Source organism: Triturus cristatus, chromosome 4_2, assembly GCF_964204655.1.
Source record: "Triturus cristatus chromosome 4_2, aTriCri1.1, whole genome shotgun sequence".
NCBI classification, from domain to species: Eukaryota; Metazoa; Chordata; class Amphibia; order Caudata; family Salamandridae; genus Triturus; species Triturus cristatus.
In genome coordinates, this window is record NC_140586.1 from 992,588,175 (window position 1) to 992,612,736 (window position 24,562).

A 24,562-nucleotide genomic window follows, 5' to 3' on the forward strand; every position below is an offset into this window, starting at 1 on the left:
GGGGTGGCACAATCAGTGCTGCAAGCCCACCAGCAGCATTGGTTACAAGCCCTGGGCACACACAATGCACTGCAGCAGGGTCTGACAAGTAAACTAATCAAGCCAATCATGGAGTCACTAATCGATATATCAATTTACCATAGGAAGCACTTGCACTGTTGCACTGAACAGCAGTGGCACAGTGCCCAAAGCATCTATAACCAGCAAAAGCACATGAGGCAACAGCAAAAATGGAAGGGAGACCCACGCCAATGGTGCCAGGTCTAACAGTACCCATGGACCCTCTTGTGCCAGTCTGACCTAAAGAAGACATTGACATGTGTCCCCCACTACCCGTAGATCCTCTTGTGCCAGTCTGACCTGATGAGATCTCTAATCTGTGTCCACTGCTCAGATAGAGGCTCTCATGACAGTCGGTTCTAAAGAAGTTACTGTCCTGTGCCCACTCTTGAGCCAGTCTGCCCTAAAGATGGCGCTGCCCTGTGCTCACCGCTCTCTTAGTACCTCTTTTGTCAGTCTGACATGATGAAGGCACTTAACTGTGTCGACTGCTCACACAGAGCCTCTTGTGCTGGTCTAACATAATGATGGCATTAGCTTATGTTCACAGCTTACATAGACCCTTGTTGCAGGGATTCTGGTCTGGAACAGAACTATGCTTGGGACCGTAGACCTTCAGCATGTAGGGACTGAGTCACCGTACCACTGCGCCCTCGGCCTGGTCGCCCCCACACCTCCCGCCTGCTCCTTACCTGCTGAGCCTCCTGCTGCCACCTGCTGCCTGAGCCACCACAGGGCCGCCGAGCGCCGCCCCAGCCGCCACAGGGCCGCCGAGCGGCGCCCCAGCCACCTCAGAGCCGCCGCCGAGCCCCCAGGTTTCCCGCCGCTACCAACGAGACCCCGCCCCCCCGCCCACCGATTGGGTCCCGCGCTCCCCGCCTCCCCGCAGACCCTCCCTCCCGGCTCCCCTCTTAAGGGGACCCTCACCACTGCCCCAGGAGTGACCACTGCGCCATCGGCCTGGTCGCCCCCACACCTCCCGCCTGCTCCTTACCTGCTGAGCCTCCTGCTGCCACCTGCTGCCACCTGCTGCCTGAGCCACCACAGGGCCGCCGAGCGCCGCCCCAGCCGCCACAGGGCCGCCGAGCGGCGCCCCAGCCACCTCAGAGCCGCTGCCGAGCCCCCAGGTTTCCCGCCGCTACCAACGAGACCCCGCCCCCCCGCCCGCCGATTGGGTCCCGCGCTCCCCGCCTCCCCGCAGACCCTCCCTCCCGGCTCCCCTCTTATGACGCCCCCTGAGCGACCGCGCAGCGGATGCGCGCAGCGGGAGCACCGAATGAGCGCCGAAGGTGCGCCAAAGGTAAGCCCGTCTGCGCCCGTCCGCGCCAGGACCGCGCCCAGCGCCAGAACCCCTGGCCCCGCAGAGGCCACCCCACCCGCCGGACTTACGATGCCGCCACCCTCAACGCACTCAACACCGGCCGAACCCCCGGGTGCTACCGAGCCACTCCGAGACGCACCCACGGACCCTTCACCTGCCAGTCCTGCAAGTTCTCCTGCATCCGGACCTGCACTGCTTCAGCACCCACCAAACGGAACACCAGCAGCAACCACCTCAAGTGCATCCTGCTCAACACCCGCTCCGTCCACAGACACGCCGTTCAACTCTGGAACCTCCTCGACACAACATCACCAGACGTCGCCTTCCTCACGGAAACCTGGATGAACGACTCCTCAGCGCCCGACATCGCCATCGCCATCCCAGAGGGCTACAAGATCATCCGGTGAGACCGTGACAACCAGACTGGAGGAGGCATCGCCATCATCCACAGGGACACCATCCGTATCTCGACCAACGCCGACGACACCCTGACAACCGCCGAACACCTGCACTTCCAGATCCACACCGACCCCAAGACCACCCTCAGAGGCACCCTGATCTACCGACCCCCGGGACCACGCACTCAATTCAGCGAAGACATCGCCGACTACATCAGCCCGCACGCCCTCCCCTCCGCTGACTACATCCTCCTCGGGGACATCAACTTCCACCTGGAGAACAACAACGACCGCAACACCACCACCCTGCTTGACAACCTCGCCACCCTCGGACTCAAGCAGCTGGTGGGGGAACAACCTTTACAATGCAACTGTTACAACGCACTACACTTACAACGCATTTTTTACAACGCATAATCCATTACAACGCACTACACTTACAACGCATGACACTACAACGCATTTTTAAAAACTACCTTTACAACGCATACCATTACAACGCCTACCATTACAACGCATAATATTACACTACACTATCCAACACTTACCCTACTGTTGCACCCCCTGGAGTTAGAATAGTAATTTTTACCCCTATACTATCCAACACTTACCCTACTGTTGCACCCCCTGGAGTTATAATAGTAATTTTTACCCCTATACTATCCAACACTTACCCTACTGTTGCACCCCCTGGAGTTAGAATAGTAATTTTTACCCCTATACTATCCAACACTTACCCTACTGTTGCACCCCCTGGAGTTAGAATAGTAATTTTTACCCCTATACTATCCAACACTTACCCTACTGTTGCACCCCCTGGAGTTAGAATAGCAATTTTTACCCCTATACTTTCCAACACTTACCCTACTGTTGCACCCCCTGGAGTTAGAATAGTAATTTTTACCCCTATACTATCCAACACTTACCCTACTGTTGCACCCCCTGGAGTTAGAATAGTAATTTTTACCCCTATACTATCCAACACTTACCCTACTGTTGCACCCCCTGGAGTTAGAATAGTAATTTTTACCCCTATACTATCCAACACTTACCCTACTGTTGCACCCCCTGGAGTTAGAATAGCAATTTTTACCCCTATACTATCCAACACTTACCCTACTGTTGCACCCCCTGGAGTTAGAATAGTAATTTTTACCCCTATACTATCCAACACTTACCCTACTGTTGCACCCCCTGGAGTTAGAATAGTAATTTTTACCCCAATACTATCCAACACTTACCCTACTGTTGCACCCCCTGGAGTTAGAAAAGTAATTTTTACCCCTATACTATCTAATACTTACCTTAAATGCAATTAAATATTATGCGTTGTAATGGTATGCGTTGTAATGGTAGTTTTTAAAAATGCGTTGTAGTGTCATGCGTTGTAAGTGTAGTGCGTTGTAATGGATTATGCGTTGTAAAAAATGCGTTGTAAGTGCATGCGTTATAAAAGTGTGCGTTGTAACGTCATACATCCAGCTGGTGACCACCCCCACCCACCTCGCCGGACACACACTCGACGCCGTCTTCTCGTCCAGCAAAGACATCTCCTTCAGCCACGCCACTGGACTCCACTGGACGGACCACAGCTGCATCCACTTCACCTTCAAAAGAACCACGGTCCACCACCACCAGCAACAGGCTGCACGAAGAAGCTGGAGCAAGATCACAGCCGAACAACTCGCCGCATCCCTGAGCCAGCACCCTCCCGCCAGCTCACCGAACTCCAGCCAAGCCGCCGGCAACCTCACGAAATGGATCTCCACCTGCGCGGACGAGCTCGCCCCTCTGAGGACCCCGCCCAGCAGACCCGGAAGCAAGAAGGCCCCGTGGTTCACCGACGAACTCAAGAGCTCCAAGAAGAACTGCCATGCCCTCAAGAAAGCCTGGAGAAGAGACCCAACGCCGGACAACATGACTAACCTCAAGCTCGCCACCCGAATGCACCATCAACTGATCCACGCCACCAAGAAAACAGCATTCAAGGACCGGCTGGACAACAACGCACACAACAGCAAGGAACTCTTCGACATCGTCAGAGAGCTCTCCAACCCCAACGCCGGAACCAACGACATCACCCCATCGCAAGACCTCTGCAACTCCCTCGCCTCCTACTTCCACAACAAGATCGCTGACATACACAACAGCTTCAGAACACAACCAACGCTCCCCACGACCAAACCAACGCCCCCCACCACCACCCTCAACGCCTGGACACCGATCAACCTCGAAGACACCATCAGCACGATGAACTCCATCCACTCCGGATCTCCAACCGACCCCTGCCCTCACCACATCTTCAACAAGGCCGACGCTGTCATCGCACCCCACCTGCGGGACATCATCAACACCTCCCTCGACACCGCCACCTTCCCTGAGAGCTGGAAGCACGCCGAACTTAGCGCTCTACTAAAGAAACCAACGGCGGACCCCACCGAACTCAAGAACTACCGCCCCATCTCGCTCCTCCCGTTTCCAGCCAAAGTCATCGAGAAGACCGTCAACAAGCAACTGGCAGCCTTCCTCGAGACGACTGGTTCCCTCGACCCATCCCAGTCAGGCTACCGGGCCAACCACAGCACCGAGACCGCCCTCATCGCTGCCACCGACGACATCCGAACCCTGCTGGACAACAGAGAAACAGCGGCCCTCATCCTCCTGGACCTCTCCGCGGCATTCGACACTGTCTGCCACCGCACCCTAGTGCAGCGCCTCAGCAACGTCGGAATCAAGGACAAGGCACTGGAATGGATCATCTCCTTCCTCACCGGAAGGACACAGAGAGTCCGCCTGCCCCCGTTCAGATCAGAAGCCACGGAAGTCATCTGCGGCGTCCCTCAGGGCTCCTCGCTCAGCCCCACCCTCTTCAATATCTACATGAGCCCCCTTGCGGCCATCGCACGCCAACACAACCTGAACATCATCTCCTACGCCGATGACACCCAGCTGATCCTCTCCCTGACCAACGACCCCGCCACCGCCAGAGCCAACCTACACGAAGGGATGAAAAACGTGGCCGAGTGGATGACGACCAGCCGCCTGAAACTGAACACAGACAAGACGGAAGTCCTCATCCTGGGCTCCTCACCCTCCGCCTGGGACGACTCCTGGTGGCCCCCCGCCCTGGGCAACGCACCCAAACCGACAGACCACGCACGCAACCTGGGCTTCATCCTGGACTCCTCCCTCTCCATGACCAGACAAGTCAACGCCGTCTCCTCGTCCTGTTTCAACATCCTGCGCATGCTACGTAAGATCTTCCGGTGGATCCCCACCGAGACCAGGAAGACGGTCACCCAGGCCCTCGTCACCAGTCGACTGGACTACGGCAACGCCCTCTACGCCGGTACCACTGCCAAGCTCCAGAAGAGACTCCAGCGGATCCAGAACGCCTCGGCGAGACTCATCCTCAACGTCCCCAGACGAAGCCACATCTCCAGACACCTGAGAGACCTGCACTGGCTCCCGATCAACAAAAGAATCACCTTCCGGCTCCTCACCCACGCGCACAAAGCCCTACACAACCAAGGCCCGACCTACCTCAACAGCCGCCTCAACTTCTACGCTGCCAAACGCCACCTCCGCTCGACCAGTCACGTCCTCGCCGCCGTCCCCCGCATCCACAGAGCGACAACAGGAGGAAGATCCTTCTCCCACCTGGCCGCCAAGACTTGGAACGCCCTCCCGACCGACCTACGCCTGACCCAAGACCACCTCTCCTTCAGGAAGAAGCTCAAGACCTGGTTGTTCGAGCAGTAGCGGACCCCCCCCCCCCCCCCAAGCGCCTTGAGACCCTCCGGGTGAGTAGTGCGCGTTATAAATGCCTATGATTGATTGATTGATTGAGTATCTATGAGCCAGAGTCCGACTAGCTAAAGTGCTTCACTTGCCCTCCTAAATTTACCAGAGAAACAAGTGAATTGGCACCCCCAGAACACAGCACTCTCGATCCTCTCAGGGATTGCGGCAACAGGACACACCCTTTTGCTTTCTCATTCATACTTGTCTGCAATAAGATAGCCAGAAGAAATGAAGAAAGTTTAGAATATTTATTCCAACTACCATGCTCTGAAATGCAGAATACGTGCCATAATCAGAAAACAAATGCATAACAAAAATACACAGAGTAACCTAAACCCATCTCCCTGATATTGAAGCTAAATGATTATTTGAAAGATCTCTGGGGTGTACAGCAGAACCCGTACCTCAGCTTTAACAGCTGGACGCTTGAAATCTCAGCGGTCACAGTGCTCTTGTCTCAGATCTCTCATTCCATGTTTGAGTTTGTGGCTCATGTATTTGTCTATGTGATAGGACATGTGTGCACATAAACAACAGTTGCATACTTGTGTTATATCTAGGTGCTAGTGCTCTGCCAGAAAGAACAACAAGGGACATTGTTATTTGACCTTGTCAGCGGTGCTCAGGCTTAATTTCAGGAAAAGAACAGAAAGCAAAAACATATGCAGGTTTTGTGTGAAAGTGCAATCTAGCACAGAGGCAAACGTGTTCACATAGTAGCGTGTGCAAAGGAAAATGAGGCCTACAACTTGTATGGACAGGTTGATATAGGAAAACAGGAAATACATGACACCCTCTTGTGCCAGTCTGACTGGTGAGGGACTCAAGGTGCTGGGGGGGTGGCGTGCAGCTCCGGATCAGCCAAAGAGCCAGGTCTTGAGGCATTTCCTGAAGGTGTGCAGAGTGGGGGAACGTCTGATGTTGAGCGGGAGCTCGTTCCAGGTCTTTGCCGCAATGTAGGAGTAGGCTCTTCCGCCTGCTCTGGTTCTGCGGATGCGCGGGGTTCCGGCGAGGATGAGGTCGGCGGAGTGGAGGTTTCTCTTGGGTACATGGAAGGAGACTCTTTTGTTGAGGTATTGGGGTCCGGTGTTGTAGAGCTATTTGTAGGCATGACTGAGTAGCTTGAAGGTTACTCTCTTCTCGATGGGGAGCCAGTGGAAGACTCATAGGTTCTGGGTTATGTGTTCATGTCTTGGTAAGCAGAGGACGAGTCTGGCAGTGGTGTTCTGTATGGTCTGGAGCTTACAGAGCAGGGATTAGTTGATTCTGGAGTAGAGGGCATTTCCATAGTCCAGTCTGATGATTATGAGTGCTACGGAAGATCCTCCCTCTAATTCCTGAACCCACTCGCAGAACCGTGGTACAGGACCTAGTTATGGCGCAGCTGGATTATGGTAATTCCTTGTATCTTGGCGCATCCAAATACATTATACACAGACTACAAGTGGTTCAGAGTGCCGTAGCCAGGATTCTGCTGCACATTCCCAGACAACAGTCAGCCAAGGCAGCCTTGGAGACACTCCACTGGCTCTCTATCCAGGCCAGGATTAAGTTCAAGTAACTATGTATTGCACATAGAGTTATGAATAATAAAGGACCAGCTTTAATCAAAACGCTTGTTACACACTACATCCCAGGCAGACATTTGAGATCTTCTACAGATCTACCTATGAAACAGATTAGGATCAAGAGAGGCAGATGGGGTGGTAGATCCTTCTCGCATCTGGCTCCTTGCCTCTGGAACTCCCCGCCTAGGGAAATGCGCATGTTGACTGACACATTGATATTTAGGAAAAAACTCAAGACTTGGCTCTTCCCTTGATCTCCTGTGCTCCCTCTGCCATCTTTCTCCTAGCGCTGGGAAGCCTTTGGGCAGCCATGCACTGTACAAATCCCTAAACATAAACATAAACATGACTGCATGGGTGATGGACTTTCTGGATTCGGGGGATCCATTTGAAGGTCTTGCGAAGGATGTGGAGGGTGTTGAAGCAGGTAGAGGCGACGGCATTGATTTGTCAGGTCATGGTGAGGGAGAAGTCGAGTATGATGCTGAGGTTCCAGGCATGGTCTGTGAGGCCAGAGGGGCTGCCGAGGGTGGTGGGCCACCAGGTGTTGTCCCAGGCAGAGTGGGAGGATCCAAGGACAATGACTTCTGTCTTCTCTCAGTTGAGCTTCAGGCAGCTGCTGCTCATCCAGGATGTGAAGTCTTTCATTCCTTCCTTGAAGCTGAGTCTGGTAGTGTTGGGTTGCTTCGTGAGTGAGAGGATGAGCTGGGTGTCATCGCTGTAGGATACAATGCTAAGTCCATGCTGTCTGACGATGGTGGCGAGGGGGGCCATGTAGATGTTGAAGAGCGTGGGGCTGAGCGATGATCCATGGGGTACTCCACAGTTGATCTCAGTGGGTTCTGAGAGGAAAGGCGGGAGTCTGATTCTTTGGGTCTGACTGGTGAGGAAGGAGCGGATCCAGTTGAGGGCAGTTCCCTGTATGCTGGCGTCATGGAGTATGGCAGTGAGAGTAGAGTGGGAGACGGTGTCGAAGGCTAAAGAGAGGTCTAGTAAGTTGATGGCTGCTGTGTGGCCCTGGTCGAGGAGAGTGTGGATGTCATCTGTGGCGGGGAGGAGGGCGGTCTCGGTGCTGTGGTTGCTGCAGTATCTGGATTAGGAAGAGTCAAGGATGGAGTTGGCTTTCGATGAAGTTCGTGAGATGGATGTTGATGATCTTCTCGGTGACTTTAGCTGAAAAAGAAAGGAGAGAGATGGGTCTGTAGTTTTTGAGGTCCGTAGGGTCAGCGGAGGCCATCTTAAGGAGGAGCTTAACTTTTGCCCGTTTCCAATCATTGGGGAATATGCCGTAATTGAAGGAGACGTTAATGGTACGTTCTAGCTCGGTTGCTATGGAGGAGGCTCTGTGGAAGATGTGCGGCAAGCGGAGGTCTTGGGGGGTCCTAAGTGGATGTTTTTCATGGTTGTGGCGGTACCTTTGGTGGTGACAGGGGTCCAGGCGGAGAGGGTAGGCTTGCTGGTGTTGCTGGAGGTAGGTGTGGGTTCGGTGTCTGGTATCTGTTTGTTGAAGTTGTCGTAGCTGGACTTGATCTTGAGGTTTAAGTAGGAGCCAAGCTTGTTGCAGAAGTCCTGGAAAGGTATGACGAAAATGGCATTGACGCCCATTCGAAACTGGAGTGTCAGGCACTTGGAGTGGTGGAATTTTTTACTTTACTTTGTGTTCTCTTTGTGGTGACTGAACAACAAAAAGAGAAACCAATGCCAGGCTGCCCATACAAAAATACATACATAGATACATACAAACATACATTCATCATACATCCATCCATACATATATTCTCACATACAATAATAACAATAACAAGAGGAAAATGAAAGACGCTTCTGAGGAAAAGCACTTCCTGACGTATATAGACACACTGTAGCCCCTCTCAGTAGGTTATGTCCTCAGTGGAGACTTTGTCATTCCATAACATGCATGTTTCCCCAAGCCTGCATACATGCCAACATTTTAGAAGAAGTAAGGGAGAGATTAAAAAAATAATCAGGAGAATGTATTCCCCCTATTGATGTCCATTGAAGCAGAGACAATGTCAGGCGGGAGATAGCCAGAATAAATAATTTGTTTGATTCAAAAATAGAGAGCCTACCACCTGAATTTGGTCTAATGGCTTGTATGAGCCTGGTCTCACATTAGTAACCAAGACTGCCTCATTGACCTGCAGTCACTATGTTTAGTAGATATAGATATTGTTCTAAACATCTTTTAAATTATTTTGCAAAAAACTATTGACCTCCAGCCTGAGACACAGAGAAATAATTTATGTGCATTTGGGCAGAGAGCAGCACAAAACAGATTTATGTAGGCGTCTGTAGTGTATGGCAGCAACACCATTTAAACATGTCCACATTCTTATTCTAATGTCAGTACCGTCCTTTTGAGTCTTTGTTTTGCAAGTATCACAATAAGGATGGGCAACCCAGTAAACCCAGGAGAGCCCGGGTGGCAGGAATGCCAGCAAGAGGACCACCTTCTTTGAGGGCATGTTCATCTCTTCTGGGTGATGAAATGACACAGATGAGATGGCAATGGAAATACATCAAACTATATAGACCCAATAATCCCAGGCAGGAGACTGGGGTAAATACATCAAGCTAGACAGAGCCCCACTAATCCCAGGCAGGAGACTGTGGTAAATACATCAAGCTATAAAGAGCTCCACTAATCCCCAGCAGGAGACTGAGGTAAATACATCAAGCTATAAAAAGCCCCACTAATCCCCAGCAGGAGACTGAGGTAAATACATCAAGCTATAAAGAGCCCCATGATCTGTTTGGTGGGTACTCTCAAAATATTTCGAAGTATGTACTGAGAAATCCGGTCTCAATCTGGAGGGGACAGATTTCTGCTGGAGCATGGGCTATGCAACACTCCTCTAGGTCCAACGAACTGTATATTGTTAGTCAGATTCTCCTCTTAGATCATTGCTATGGACGCTGAAAAATGTATTTCAGGTCTGTATTGTTGCTGCCTTTGAATTCTTTGAATTTATGATTGCTTTGCTTTTATATGTGAAATGTATTACAAAACTTGTAAAATACCAATAAAGATACTTAAAGAAAAAGCGTTAAAGAACCCCACAAATCCAGACAGGAGACTTAGCCCCACTAATCCCAGGCTGGAGACTGGGGTAAATACATCAAGCTATAAAGAGCCCCACTAATCCCCGGCTGGAGACTGGGGTAAATACATCAAGCTATAAAGAGCCCCACTAATCCCCGGCTGGAGACTGGGGTAAATACATCAAGCTATAAAGAGCCCCACTAATCCCAGGCTGGAGACTGGGGTAAATACATCAAGGTATAAAGAGCCCCACTAATCCCAGGCTGGAGACTGGGGAAATTACATCAAGCTATAAAGAGCCCCACTAATCCCAGTCTGGAGACTGGGGTAAATACATCAAGCTATAAAGAGGCCCACTAATCCCAGGCAGGAGACTGGGGTAAATACATCAAGCTATAAAGAGCCCCACTAATCCCTGGCAGGAGACTGGGGTTAATATATCAAGCTATAAAGAGCCCCACTAATCCCCGGCAGGAGACTGTGGTTAATACATCAAGCTATAAAGAGCCCCACTAATCCCTGGCAGGAGACTGTGGTTAATACATCAAGCTATAAAGAGCCCCACTAATCCCCAGCAGGAGACTGAGGTAAATACATCAAGCTATAAAGAGCTCCACTAATCCCCGGCTGGAGACTGGGGTAAATACATCAAGCTATAAAGAGCCCCACTAATGAACTTCCAAGGGACATCAGGCAAAGTGAGAATGGAATGCAATTCAGGAAGAAGCTGAAGGCTTGGCTGTTCCCGAGGGAGGAGTAATACATAGATGCAGTGATACCGATCCCTCTTGCGGTCCTATTTTGGTTCCCTCCCTCCCCTTAATTTTTAAATCTGGATGCCTCATTTTAGGGTGGCCGATCAACTACGCCATATACCAACAAGGTGCTCTCTCAGCGCCAGGATACCCGTCTAGTTTAGTTTACATTACATTACAACCCCTGGCAGGAGACTGGGTTAAATTTATGAAGCTATAAAGAGCCCCACTAATCCCACGCAGGAGACTGGGGTAAATACCTTTTCTGTGAAACATTATACCGACGATTACTGACAGAGTTCACATTTTCTGCAGTTTACCTCTTTTTTGCTGTGTAAAAGGCCTCACCTTTAAAACATTTTCTCTTTGCAGAAACACGAAAGTTGAACCCAACCATCTACAAAGGTAAGTTCCATTTTCTCAGTTAAAAGTATACATTGAGGAATTAAAATAAGTTTATGTTGAAGTTGGGCTGATAATAGTGTCATAAAATTTGAAATAAGCATAACCCTTTACCCCATCCTTATGTAAACAAGGGAATGAATATCTTCTTAAACAAAAACCATTACAATATTTACAAACAGCACCTTTGTCCTCACAATTACTGGAGAAACATCTGGGTACTCTGGTAAGTACTGTTGCGCACACTGGATATTTCCAACAGGAATTCAAAATAGGTATTCATGGCCCACAGGAGGGCATTTACTCATGAAGGAATGACAATGTGATGAACTAAAGAAAATACAATAATCATATGTAAAATATGAGCTTATAATATTTTATCATGACCTGAATCTGATAACAGCTGTGTGTTATAAGGTGGAAAATCCCATCCCTAGTAGCCATGTGCCAGCCTGCTCCTCATTTTATCCTTCTGACAGTCCTAGTGTATGTTCCTGTACATAAGGGATGTCGTAAACCCCTTGACAGGTGTTCAATAAAACCTCTGAATGCTGTTCATCAAGGATTTGTGAGACTTTGCTGGAGGGCTTGGTCACCCAAAGCGGTACTCATTTTACCACAGGAAACTCCCGATCCAGTGACCTGACTAATAGTTGGTTATTTTTGGTCTATAGCCAGGGTGCACAGGCTATTTGCCTTGCACCCCTTCCTTTGTAAATGTCTGTAGCCTGTAGTGTGTCATGACTGGCCCCACCACATTCTCCTAATGTGCGCATGAAATCGTGTTTGGATAAATTAGGACTTGTTGCAGCCCCGATTAGGGTTCACCGGTATGCCTCTAGCACCTAAGGCTCTAGGGTGCTCATTAGATTTACTGGTTGACAGAGTTGCTGTCTACCATTCTGTGCTTGTCCTCATCCACTGATTGCCTCCACTCCCCTCCCACTGCGGCATTTCTGAAGGCACAGCATATGTCTTTATTGGGTTCGTTGAAGAAGTAAAGATTATGGGCCAGGTTTATCAAACTTTCATGCAGCGCAATGCAGAAAGACAACTTGCTGAGTTGCACTGTCCTGCTCTCTGCTCGAGCTGGTACAAATCTGCAACCGAGCGCCAACACAGGCATGCTCTTGTCATGGTGCAAGGGACACCTTTCTGCACAAAAACAATCCTCAAGAGCATTTTGTTCTTACTAAGTGTTGTGCACAATGCAGCACATTTAGAAAGAGGAAACAATGAGGATAAATAAGCTATTTATCCTCATTGCACCTCCCCTGGAAATGTGTAGCATTTTAACACATTCGCAGGTTTGCGAGTCTTGGTACATCGGGGAATGCACCACAAATGTGGGTGAATGTGAGGGAACACGCACTCTTCACCCATGGAATGTCTTCAACCACAGAGTAACACAAGGCAGTGACATCTGCTGCTTTGCGCTATTCCTGATTTATCACGCAACACAAGGCAACAAAAGGTGGGCTTGCGTTGATTGGTAAATCTGACTTAGGGATTGCTTTGCACATGTAACACAAGAGAAGCAAAATCCCTTGGTAAATCTGGCCCAACAATTCACCCAACCATGGTGATGCCAATTTCAGCAGCTCACACCGTGGCTACGGATCTCATAGAAGTGCCAGAAATCCACAGAAAGGAGATGTGATAGTTGCCCAACCAGGGCATCCTGTATCCATATCTGTCTAAGAGCCCAGTTTCAGGTCCTAACTGGTGCCGGGCTGTTTGATTACAGTTTACAAATCAAGCGGTCATTATCAGACACTTGCTGTCACTTAGCAGAGTGATAGAGTCCAGAAGTTTAACTCAACCCCTGTAGGCCCTGTGGTGAAGAGGGGCCACCCATCAAAGTGCACCACAATACATGGGGGCCCGATTCAGAACAAGTTCAGTGAATATTTGTGAGTTATGGGAGAATCTAGAGCCTCTCGTCACATTCTGCTGCGGGGACCATCATTTTGTGCCACACAACTAAAGAGCTCTTTTGGTCATTTGATGCAATCTATTTGCATAATACCTATTTGTCAAACCGAGCAGAACTGCTTAAATCAGTAACTCTTTATAGAGCTATGTCAGTTTAAAACAAGGGGATCCACAGGGGACCGTTCTGTCTCCAACCTTTCAGGGCGTCTTCAAAAGGTCTGGGATAGTGTATCACCAATATGCAGATGACCCCCAGGCCTACACTGAGATTTCTTCTCCAAATTACATCTCTTTCCTCCCCAACAGCATGTAAATAGCCAGAGATCTCTAAACATCACTTAAAACTCAAGCAATCAAAAACTTTCCATTGATTTCCCACAAAAAATCTAACCAGTTGAGGTTGAGTCCTGCAAGTCTGTAAACTGGCCATTGTTAAGGGTCATACTGGGACAGACAATAGACCAAGGCACCAAAATAAAAGTGGCCTTTGTTAGAAATTGAATTGTTTTTTGACTGGGAGTGTAACCCTAACTCAAACAGCTACCACAATCCTGGCCAGGGAAAGGGTCAGGCAACCCTAAATTAACCTTTTTTCACCCTCTTTTAGCTTGGCACAGAACAGCCTGGCTTCACTTAGAGGGAGTGTGTAAAGTATGTGTTCAACACTTCAAACCATAAACAGTTAAAACACCACACAAAATGATAGCACATCCGTTTAGAAAAATAGAACTTAATTTATATAATAAAACAAGACCAAAACAACATACATCCAATGAGTAGAAGTCAAGATATGAATTTTTAAAGAATACATATGAAAATAGCACTTAAAAGCAATAAACGCTTAACTGGGACATCTGGTGATGCCAGAAAGGGACAAAGTCAATAGTTCAGGCCGACAGCAATGGAGATCTGGCTGGATGCAGGGACCCCGTGAGGCTTGGTAAACAGAAGTACCATAATTCTTGGTTTGTATCGATGAAGATGTGAGGTACTACCAAACGATGTGGTGATGTTCCCCATGCAGATGGGGTGTTGCGTTAGATTTCTATACGCAACAACGGTGATGTAATGGTTCTGAGAGCGATGAGACGGTTCCAAGATTAGGCAGCTATGAAGGCAATGCAGCTGGTTTTTCCACGCCATAGAGGTGATGCATCGATCTTCTCCACAAAGTGACAGCAATGCGTTGGTTCCAAAGCAGCAGTTCCATAGGTGATGCGCTGGTTCCAAATGTGATGCATCCATCCTGTTCTCACAGCAACAATGATGTGTCAATCCTGATTTTACAGCAGACAATGCGTCAGTTCCACTGGAGCAAACACCTAGGCTCACTTCCAAAGGTCCAAGACTGAGGGGAAACACTTGACAGTGCAGACTCACAGGCATCAGAGTCCATGTACTGGAGCAGGTGGGTTTGAAGCCTTTTGTGTCCCTGAGACTTCAGATCAGGAGACAAGCCAGCAAGCCCATGGAGTCACTCTGGGCTCAAGTGATGAGGGTCCAGTCTTCTCACCCAGGCAAGAGAGAGCATCAGGGCAACAAAGCAAGACAGGAGTCCAGTAAACAGCAGTCCAGCGAGCATCAGTCCTTTAGCAGCACAGCAGTTATTCTTCCTGGCAGAGTGGTCACAGGTCCAGAAGTGTACTGGAGTCATGGTGTCAGAGGTTCGGTACTTATACCCAGTTGTGACTTGTGGGGGAGACTTCAAAGAAGGGTTTTTGAAGTGCACAGAGGTCCACCCTTCATGCCCTGCCTCCAGACTCACTACAGGGGGCTCTGCATCCCTTTGCATCTGAACTGGACCCAGCCTCTTCAGGTGTATGTATTAGGCTGTGCCCAGCCCTCCGCCCCATCCTCCCAGGAAGGTCCAGAAAGCCAAATCTAAGGTCACTTTGTGTGACTGTCTAGAGGGGATACATACAACTCTGCTATCACCCCACCCAGACTGAACAGAGACAGGCAGTAGGCACCAAATTGCTAAAGTAAAAAAATTACAACTTTCTAAATGCAGCTATTTCAGAATTGCTATTTTATTACAGTCTGATTTTAAATTGTGATTCCAGAGACACCAGACTTGGGGGTCTTATCTCTTCTAAATTGGAAATTACACTTATAAAATATAACACGGTAATCCCAATGTTATCTTATGGGAGAGCTAGGCCTTTCTTTCAATAGTGAAAAACAACTGTTGGAGTTTTTCACTACCATGACATGTAAAACTTAAATGCCCTGCCTTTTAAATACATTGTACTCTGCCCTCTGGGGGTTATGCCGGGCCTACATTAGGGATGGCTTATATGTCTAAAAAGGGAAGGTTTTGGCCTGGCAAAAGGGTTATCTTGCCTGGGGCAACATGGCAGTGTAAACTGCATGCACTGGCACTGCAGGGACAGGCCAGAGACATGGTTAAAGGGCTACTTAAGTGGGTGGCACCATTAGTGCTGCAGGCCCACTAGTAGCATTCAATTTACAGACCCAGGGTACAAGGGGGACCTTCTTTACTAGGGAAATACAAGTAAATTAAATATGCCAATTTGGGGACGAACAAATAGTACCATGTTTAGAAGGCAAGTACAAGCACTTTAGCACTGTTCAGAAGTGATAAAGTGCTCAGAGTCCTAATATCAGCAAAAGTAAGATCAAAAATGGAGGGAGGCAGGTACGAATTTGAGAGAAAGACCCACCCTAGGTCTGACAGGTCTAACAGGCTCCGTTAGTGAATTAGATAGCTAACAAGTGGGCCATGTTTGTAAATTGGGAGAGTTTTAAACTTTTATAGGCATGCCTTATAAATGTTTTCAGGTACAGAGGACTACATGCATTTGAGTTTGCTGCAGGGAATGTTTGTCATAATATCAAGGAAACCGACGGCAAACACTGAGTTGACAGACCATAAAACAAGCCATGAACAGGCAAATAAATGGCCCTCACTGACCTGTCGGACCAGTCCACCGGCACTGCCCGATTGCCCAAAGGCCAGTTCAGCCCTGCCATTGTTACGAACATCAAATTCCCAGACTTTCATCCCTGATCACATACTGAACCCACAAAGACACATCCCTGCGATGCCAAGGAGTGCAGAATACAAAGCGAGGCTGCTCTGTTTATCCGTGAAAAACACTCAACGACGAGGCCGGGCAGAACTTGTAATCACGCTGGAGTGATTTTGGTCATTTTGTGTTACTCTTGTTACAAAAAATTTCTGAAATTACGTAGGTACGTACACCCATTTGCAAAATTTGGAATCATTTTGAGAGAAACGCCTCCCCAAGAGCCCTGGAGCCGGCTGTGAGCGGTTGCGGGGCGCGGCTGCTGTTCCTACTCTGTTGCATTTAGCACTATTTTTAGCGCAAAATGCTTCCTCCGGTTCGTTTTGGAGGCAAAAGTGCATTTTACACTGAGAAGATAGTGCTAAATGCAGAGTTACGCTCTTCAGGTACATCTGGGAGTTACACCCACGCCTATGAAATTTCTTGGTTCAGTCACCTGTACTTTCTAGACTGGATTATGTTAATTCACTCCTCACTGGCCCACTGAATCCTCATCTAGCCCCCACCACTTAAATATGTGTTACCTGCCGCTCCTCACTTCATCTCTGAATGCAAGACATATGACCGCATCACATCACAATTACCTTCACCGCCCCTGCAGAGGCTTTCCTATTCAGTGTAGAGTACAATTTAAGGCGACCTACATCACCCACAAAGCCATTCACACATCTGGTCCCGCCTATTTGGCTGACAAATTATTAACCTTTGTCAGATAATAAGGTGTAAGTGATACAGAAACCTGATCCTTGAGACTCCAATGTTTAAACAAGAGTGGAGTATGTAGCGATCCTTCTCTAGGAACACCACCAGAGTTTGGCCTTTACTATCACCAGCTCTACATTCCACCCCCTTTAAAACTGGATTTTAAAATCCTCATGTTTGAAATAGTCTTTGACAGAGACTTGGAATCTGGGCTAGAGCCATTCCTCAGTCTGCATTAGTCTAGACAGGGAAACATATGCTTGCTCCCAGCTGGCAGGAGCATTTTTGATCTCTTGCCGGGCAAAAGCAAGCATGCTTTTCCTGACTGCAACGCCATGAGATAGGAAGGCATATCTGCTCCTAACTAGTGGAAGCTTTAAGCATGCCCCCACCAGGTGAGAGCAAACTTCTGTCTCTCTGTCCACACTTCTGCGGGCAGCGAAGCAGATATTGCTCCCACACAGAAGGAGGAGGAAGAAAACAGGTGCTCTCTCTGGGTGGGAGCAATGCTGACTCCCCCTTTGGCTCCCATTCTGGTAGTTGGTGGGTACCCACCTATAATTTAGAAATCCCCTGGGGCCACAATATATTCAGGGATGGGCCCCCCACCCATTTTATCTGAATTCAGCCACAGGGTTGGGCTCCCAGGGACCTATTAAGGCTCAGAGAGGGAGGTCGTTTGGCCCGGGGTGGTAGGTCTCTGCCATCCAAAGTGGCTCGGTGAGTGGGGCCATGTGCCTCACTCCTCTTATTTAAAAATTCCCCAGGGAAGGAGCCCCTGAGCCTGAAGGCCAAGCCTATGCCTCTAATGCAAAAGGCAGTGCACGGCGTGAGCTTGGCAGGCACAGGACAGGCCCTGAGGCCAACATCCTGGTGGCATGGCCTAAAACTGTGTGCAGCCTGGTATTGAGTGCTTGTGAGAGGGGGGTGGATGCAGGGCCTGGTTATAAGCTAGGTCCAACAGCCAACCCCATGCCATGCATGACCAAAGGGCATGTGTGGCATGAGATTGGCTGCCTATGGGAGGGTTGGCAACAGAGCTTGGCCACAGGTCAGGCCCTGTGGACCAACCCCTACCATGCTCAGCCAAAAGCTATGAGTGTGGGGTTTGCTTTACGTAAGGTAACAAAATATTGCTTTACATAAAAAAAATTTACTGATTGTTATTATATTTCAGTTTACATTAAAAAAGAAGTATTCACTGAATAAAACAAAGGTTAAAGGTATATTATAATTCGGTGAGAATTTAAGTCGCAATGTAATGTTTTCAACATACACAACCACTGAAATGTATTGCTTATGGTTGGGTCTGGTAACTATAACTTGTTCCCTAAGGTAATTATAATTCAGGCCCTCTCCAAGCACTGCTAATTACCTCACATATTACATCATTTATGACATCATTGATAATATCACTGCAACATTTGCAATTAAATTACTGATGAGAAAACTGGGCATTGCAGGGGCGCTGGGGCAATTGTGACATCAGTGGCTATTTCTGAAAAGCCCAATTTAGGGTCTTAACATGTTACTTGAGTGCAGTATTAGTAGATATTTTATATTCATTGACAGCAGCATGCCTCCTTCATTTCAGTCCAGGGATCACCTGAGGGTTAAAGAAAGTCTGTACCAAAATAATTGCTGATTTTGGCCTCTCTCATCATTAACTTACAGGTCTGTTTGACACTTTGGGCTGCTCTCTACCTCCCCGCCGACCTGCAAAAATAAAAGCCTGTGTACTCTAATCAGGACAAATCTGATAGCAACCTTTGCCTAAAACCCAATCTGATATACCAGGCACACCGCTGAGGGCATTTCTGAGACCACAATGTAATGAAGCAAATATAGAACTGCACTTACCTTAGAAACCAGTAGGACAAAGTTACCATGGTATAAGAGGGATTCTGTGATCCTTGTGACCCATAATAAATCTCACAGGTAGGACACCTGGACACACTTGACATAACCAACACCTGCATAGAAATGGTGGGATCCCCATCTGTTGTGTTCTGGGCCCTGTCCCTTAAAGGGCACATAACCATCTGTGAATATTTAAAAAGGAGAACTGGAAAGTGACTTTGAGCAGGCCCCAAGTCTAAACTGCATCCTGAGTGGAACTGGGAAACCACTGCTCTACACCGCAATCTGAGCTACATGAGCTCCAAAATGTTACAAGTCTGTCTTCCAAGCCACTAGGGTCCCCCTGTAATCTGTAGGTGTGGCGAAAGCGCATGGCTGTAATTATAAGCAGACCAGTGATGTACACATGTCTGACATGGGGGCTAGACAAGCCATATGACCATCCACCCACAAGTATTGCATACTCCTCCCTCATCCCAATACCAACCGATAAACAGGTGGCCCGCCAATTACTATTCTCTGAAACATTGGGCCACTCCAAAGCCACTCAGAAGACAAATGCTGTGCACTCTTCAGCTCCTGCTATCAATGACCTACCAAAGGAAATCACAGCCATCGGCCCAACCCTAACCATCCTGGACAGCAAGATGGCAGACCTCACAGCAGAGAGCAAATCAAGGAGCCAGAAGGACTATATATGTCAGACCCACCTAGACTCAGTCAACCAGAGACTGGACCGGATCAAATCCCAGTATGAGAATCCATACGGTTGGGGCAGAGACAACGATTTTTTGCATGACAGGTTCACCGACGTGGAAGATAGAGCACGATGTGAAAACTTCTGCATCTATGGTGCTCTGAAAGATGCACAAAAAGGCAACATGCTCACATTTCTGCGTCACCTGCTGCCTAAACTCCTTGCCCTTTACCTCAACCGTTCACAGGAGCTGACACATTGTCTTGATTGCTCTACGCATCCTTGACACGGGTCTTTGCATTGCAAGCCCCGCTCACAGGATCCTCAAAGCTCTCCAAAACTTTGAGTATAACTGGGTCGCTGTATCCAGCCTCTGCTTCATTGTGGTCAGTCTAAACATTTGACTTTGCCATGACCCGCCGTGACCACAAAACCATGTTACCGCTTTATGCTTCTTTGCGCTATTTTTACCTAAATCCTTCAAAAGTTATTATCTCAAGTTCTCCTTATTGGATTGTTGTCATTTGGTCTTGTTTTATTTCTTAAAGTCAGAACTATTTTTCTACATTGGTGTTGTATCTTTTTGTGTGGTATTTTCACTGATTTACTATTTGAAGTGTTGCACAAATCCTTTACACTCTGCCTCTAAGTTAAGCTTTTTTCTAATAAGGGTTTGCCTAACACTTATCCTGACTAGGACTGTGGTTGTTGGTGACTAAGGATGATACCCCAGTTAACCAACAACCCAATTTCTAATAATGTTCCTCATCATTACGTGTGATTTTGTGGTAATTACATCTAATTAAGCTAGAGTCAATTACACAGGTTACACCCACATCTGCTGTTGATCCTGTAAATGCAAATGTTCTATATCATTACATATTTTATATTTTAACATATATTTGTCTGCAAGCCCAATATGTAATGTTTAATGCTTGTTTATTATAACTATTAATAAATAAAGGTTGATAAAAAGAAGCTATGTGCTTTTTAAATGTGGTATCTAATTTAAAGTTCAAATTCAAGACAGTTTAACCCCTTCTTCTCTTTCTAGAATCTCTCTCCTTTGATCCAGAGACAGCACACCCTTCCCTCGGCATCTCTGCAGATAGAAAGAGCGTCACACTCCTTGATAGACCGAGAAAAGTTACTATCAATGATAAGAGATTTCTACATTCCAAATGTGTCCTGACATCACAGGGCTTCACGTCAGGACATCACTACTGGGAGGTCACCCTGCCGCCATTAAAATCCAAATTGGACTTTTATCGATTCTCTATGTCTTTCGGAATCGCTCTTCAGTCTGCTACACAAAAGTACTCCTTTGAGATATTTCTCCCTGGTAATGATATCTGGTACATAGCACATTTTCAAACTGGTTGGAATGTGATGCCAAGTCCACCTTTAACACCGAAAGAAACAAAGGCAATCAGAAAGTTTGGGGTTTACCTGGACTATGAGGAGGGGGTTCTGTCATTTTATGATGCTGGGACTCAGCAGCACTTCTACTCATACACTGACACCTTCACTGAGAAAGTGTTCCCTTATGTGTGTGTTTACAGCAAATCAACTGTAACGCTGAATTAGGCAATTAGGAAATGGGCTTGTAGAAATATGTCTGCTTAAAACGGCTGAAAACTATTTGGCAATATTACAGAGGTGGTGATGCAATATATTTTAAATGAGCTGCTTCAGTAGCAAGGAGAAATATAAACATGTTAGATGCCTCCCTATGCCTCCTTCTGACTCTCTCTGCTTCCCTCTGACTCTGTGCCTCCCCTGGCTCTCTTTGACTCTCCTAGCTTCTTTACTGATGCTCTTTGACTCCCTTTGGCTCTCTTTGAATCCCCTTGCCTCCCATTTCCTCCCTCTGACTCTGTTTGCCTCCTGTTGCCTCCTTCTGAGTCCCTTTACCTCCCTGACTCTCTTTGACTCTCCTAACCTCCCTTCTGACTCCCTTTGACTCTGAGGGGTAAACAACCTTTACAACGCATCTTTTACAACGCACTACTTTTACAACGAAACTTTTACAACAAACGCGATGTAACCACGCTATGCCATTACAACGCAAGTCTTTACATCGACTTGCGCTAGATGGCGTGCTAACATTACAAATAGTGTAGTTTACTATCCCAACACCTTCCCTACTGTTAAGTGGACTGGAGTTGGAATAGTAAATTACACTTTTCTAATGTTAGCATGCCATCTAGCGCAAGTCGATGTAAAGACTTGCGTTGTAATGGCATAGCGTGGTAACATCGCAGTCATTGTAACGATTGCGTTGTAACTGCACGCGTTGTAATGACTCGTGTTGTTACATCATACATCCACTCTGAGGCCCTCTGAATCTGTTTGTCTCCCTTTGCCTACTTCTGAGTCTCTTTGCCTCCCTAACTCTGTTTGACTCTCCTTGCCAACCCTCTGACTCTCTTTGCCTCCTCCTGAGTCTTTTTGTTTCCCTGACTCTGACTCTATTTGCCTCCCCTGTCTCTCTTTGACACTCTTTGTGCTTCCCTGTGCCACATTTTCTGTCTCTGTTTGCCTCACTTTGCCTCCTTCTGAGTAACCTTGCCTCCCTAATTGACACCCTCAGACTCTCTTTGACTCCCTTTGCCTCACTTTGCTTTCCCTTTGCCTCCCTCTGAGTCTTCTTCCCTCCCTCTGACTCTTCTTGCCTTTTTTGACTCTCTTTGACTCCCTTTCCTCCCCTTTGCCTCCCTCTGGCTCTCTTTGCCTCTCCTTGCCTCCCTCTGACTCTCCTTGCCTCCCTCTGACTCTCTTTGCCTCCCTCTGACTCCCTTTGACTCCCTTTGCTTTCCCTTTGCCTCCCTCTGAGTCTTCTTCCCTCCCTCTGACTCTTCTTGCCTTCTTTGACTCTCTTTGACTCCCTTTGCTTTCCCTTTGCCTCCCTCTGAGTCTTCTTGCCTCCCTCTGACTCTCCTTGCCTCCCTCTGACTCTCTTTGACTCCCTTTCCTCCCCTTTGCCTCCCTCTGGCTCTCTTTGACTCTCCTTGACCCCTCTGACTCTCTTTGCCTCCCTCTGACTCTCTTTGCCTCCCTCTGACTCTCTTTGTTTGTTGTTACAGATTGAAAATTGCTTTACCAAAAGCAATGAGGAAATTGTTTCTAGTTGCAGCAAGTCCTTTTGTTGTGCTTAAGGCCTGTGGTATCTGTGGGGTGGTCTATAGCGCAGTCATCGGCTGAAGAGCATTCTACACAGAGCAAGCATCGCATCAGGAAGTGTGCTAGCTTTTAGAATAGGTAAAGGCTAATATAATAATGTGTGTTTACCAATATTTGAGGATGTCACTCAAGGATAAGTACAATATAGGTGATAATTGACCTCCTGCTGTATGTAAGGAGGATCTTGTAAGTGTGTGTGGATTTCTGTGACAAAAACAAGGTCAAAGACTGACTTCCTTCATCATGTTAGGGACCTCTGAGGAAACTCCCTCTGTCATTAAGTGTGATAATGGATGTATTAAGCTCCTTCTATTTCTTCCACACAGCCACTTATTAAATCCACAGACTCTATCCTTCTAATTAAAGGAATCTGAATACAGAAACAAATGTGGAATTTGTATTCTTAAAATAGATGCAATTAATAAACGCTTCATTATAAACAACAAATGAATGTGTCTTTTAAGGAAATTAAGTTAATAAAAATGGGTCACCAATTGTGTCCACTCTCTAGCTATGTGCTGAGTGACCTGCATTTCTGTGTCTTTCAGTCCTAACAGAAGGTGTTGTAATGTGTTACTTTAGACTGGCTATGCCATTTTCCTATTACAGGTGCCTGGTGGTGTCAGAAGTTCAGTGTAATACCAATATTACAGAGGAGGCTTTCATTAGGCAGTACAAGCTTCTAGCACCTATACAAACAGACAGATGAATAGCTGAGGGTTAGATTGGTGGCTGAGTAGAACATTGGGTTAAACAAAGAGTTTCCCTTTATGAAAGAGAGGTTTATTTCAGAGCTGGGCCCTTGGAGGAGATGGCCGCACTCCTTGCTGTGGAGATCCAGATTCATGAGAGGGCTTGGTCTGAAAGGAAAGGTTTCTCAGCTAGGGGAATTTATTAGTGGTGCGGAGAGCCTTGCAGAGAGTAACCTGAAAGTGATACCCGCTGGCAGGGAGAGCCAGTAATGCTCCTGGGAGGTAAGGGTGATCTGCTACAGCTGCTACCTGCTGATAGGATGGCCTCAAAGGCAGAGGGGGAAGTTTGGTTCTCCCCATTGACCGAGTGAATGCCTGAGGGGGCATGGTCAGTGGAATTTTTACCCTAAGGAGAATGGATTTGGACTGGTCCACGCTCCATTAATCCTCATAGATGACAGCACTCTCAGTTACCTCTGGGGTGCTGATGGTCTGTATAGGCAGCCCTCGGATGTTAGTGCACATCATATAAGAATGTAATTGCTTGGTTGAAGGATGGGAATGAGTCAAAGTGTTTCTACGGGAAAGGTTCTGTCTTGGGAAGTGCTGCCTCTTAAAATAGCATAAATCAGGGGAAGATATTGATGAGGCAATGCTCAAACTGAGCAGGAGAACGCTTATGCATCTCACCAGTCGATTCATGTGTGTTGTACCCACCAGTGGTGTGAAAGACAGTATATCACTCTTAGAATGACTAGGTGTGTCCGCAGTCCACTCAACATAAGGGTTACAGCGAGCCCCCTCTAGGAAGGCCCCCTCTGCTGTGGTTTGTGGTTGAATGTGTGTATCGCAGTCAGAGATTCAATCCTCAAATAAAGCAGAGCTGGTGCACATGTTACCATGTTTTTGGTCTTTGGGGTTAGCAGGAATGTACTGGGCACACATATTTTGGAATGGAAAAGTTGTAGATATCTATAGAATCTTAGCTCTATTTAAGGGCTTTTGGGACTGCACATGAAGAACCTCCTCCTGTGACGGCACTGGGTACAGCCAAATCCTTAGGTGAATATT

At 47.7% G+C, this 24,562-nt stretch overlaps 1 protein-coding gene across 4 annotated transcripts in view; it reads left to right on the forward strand.

Annotated features, from left to right (window-relative positions):
- The window catches only part of LOC146839239 (CD5 antigen-like), a 632,933-nt gene extending 609,621 nt beyond the window's left edge, over window positions 1-23,312 (forward strand). For all 4 annotated transcript variants that reach the window (XM_085603258.1, XM_085603257.1, XM_085603260.1 and 1 more), the window contains 2 exons: window positions 11,343-11,375; window positions 20,671-23,312. In XM_085603258.1, the coding sequence (XP_085459384.1) occupies window positions 11,343-11,375; window positions 20,671-21,203 (566 nt within the window). In that variant the 3' untranslated portion in view covers window positions 21,204-23,312. The remainder of the gene's footprint in view (window positions 1-11,342; window positions 11,376-20,670) is intronic.
- Window positions 23,313-24,562: the final 1,250 nt, after the last annotated feature.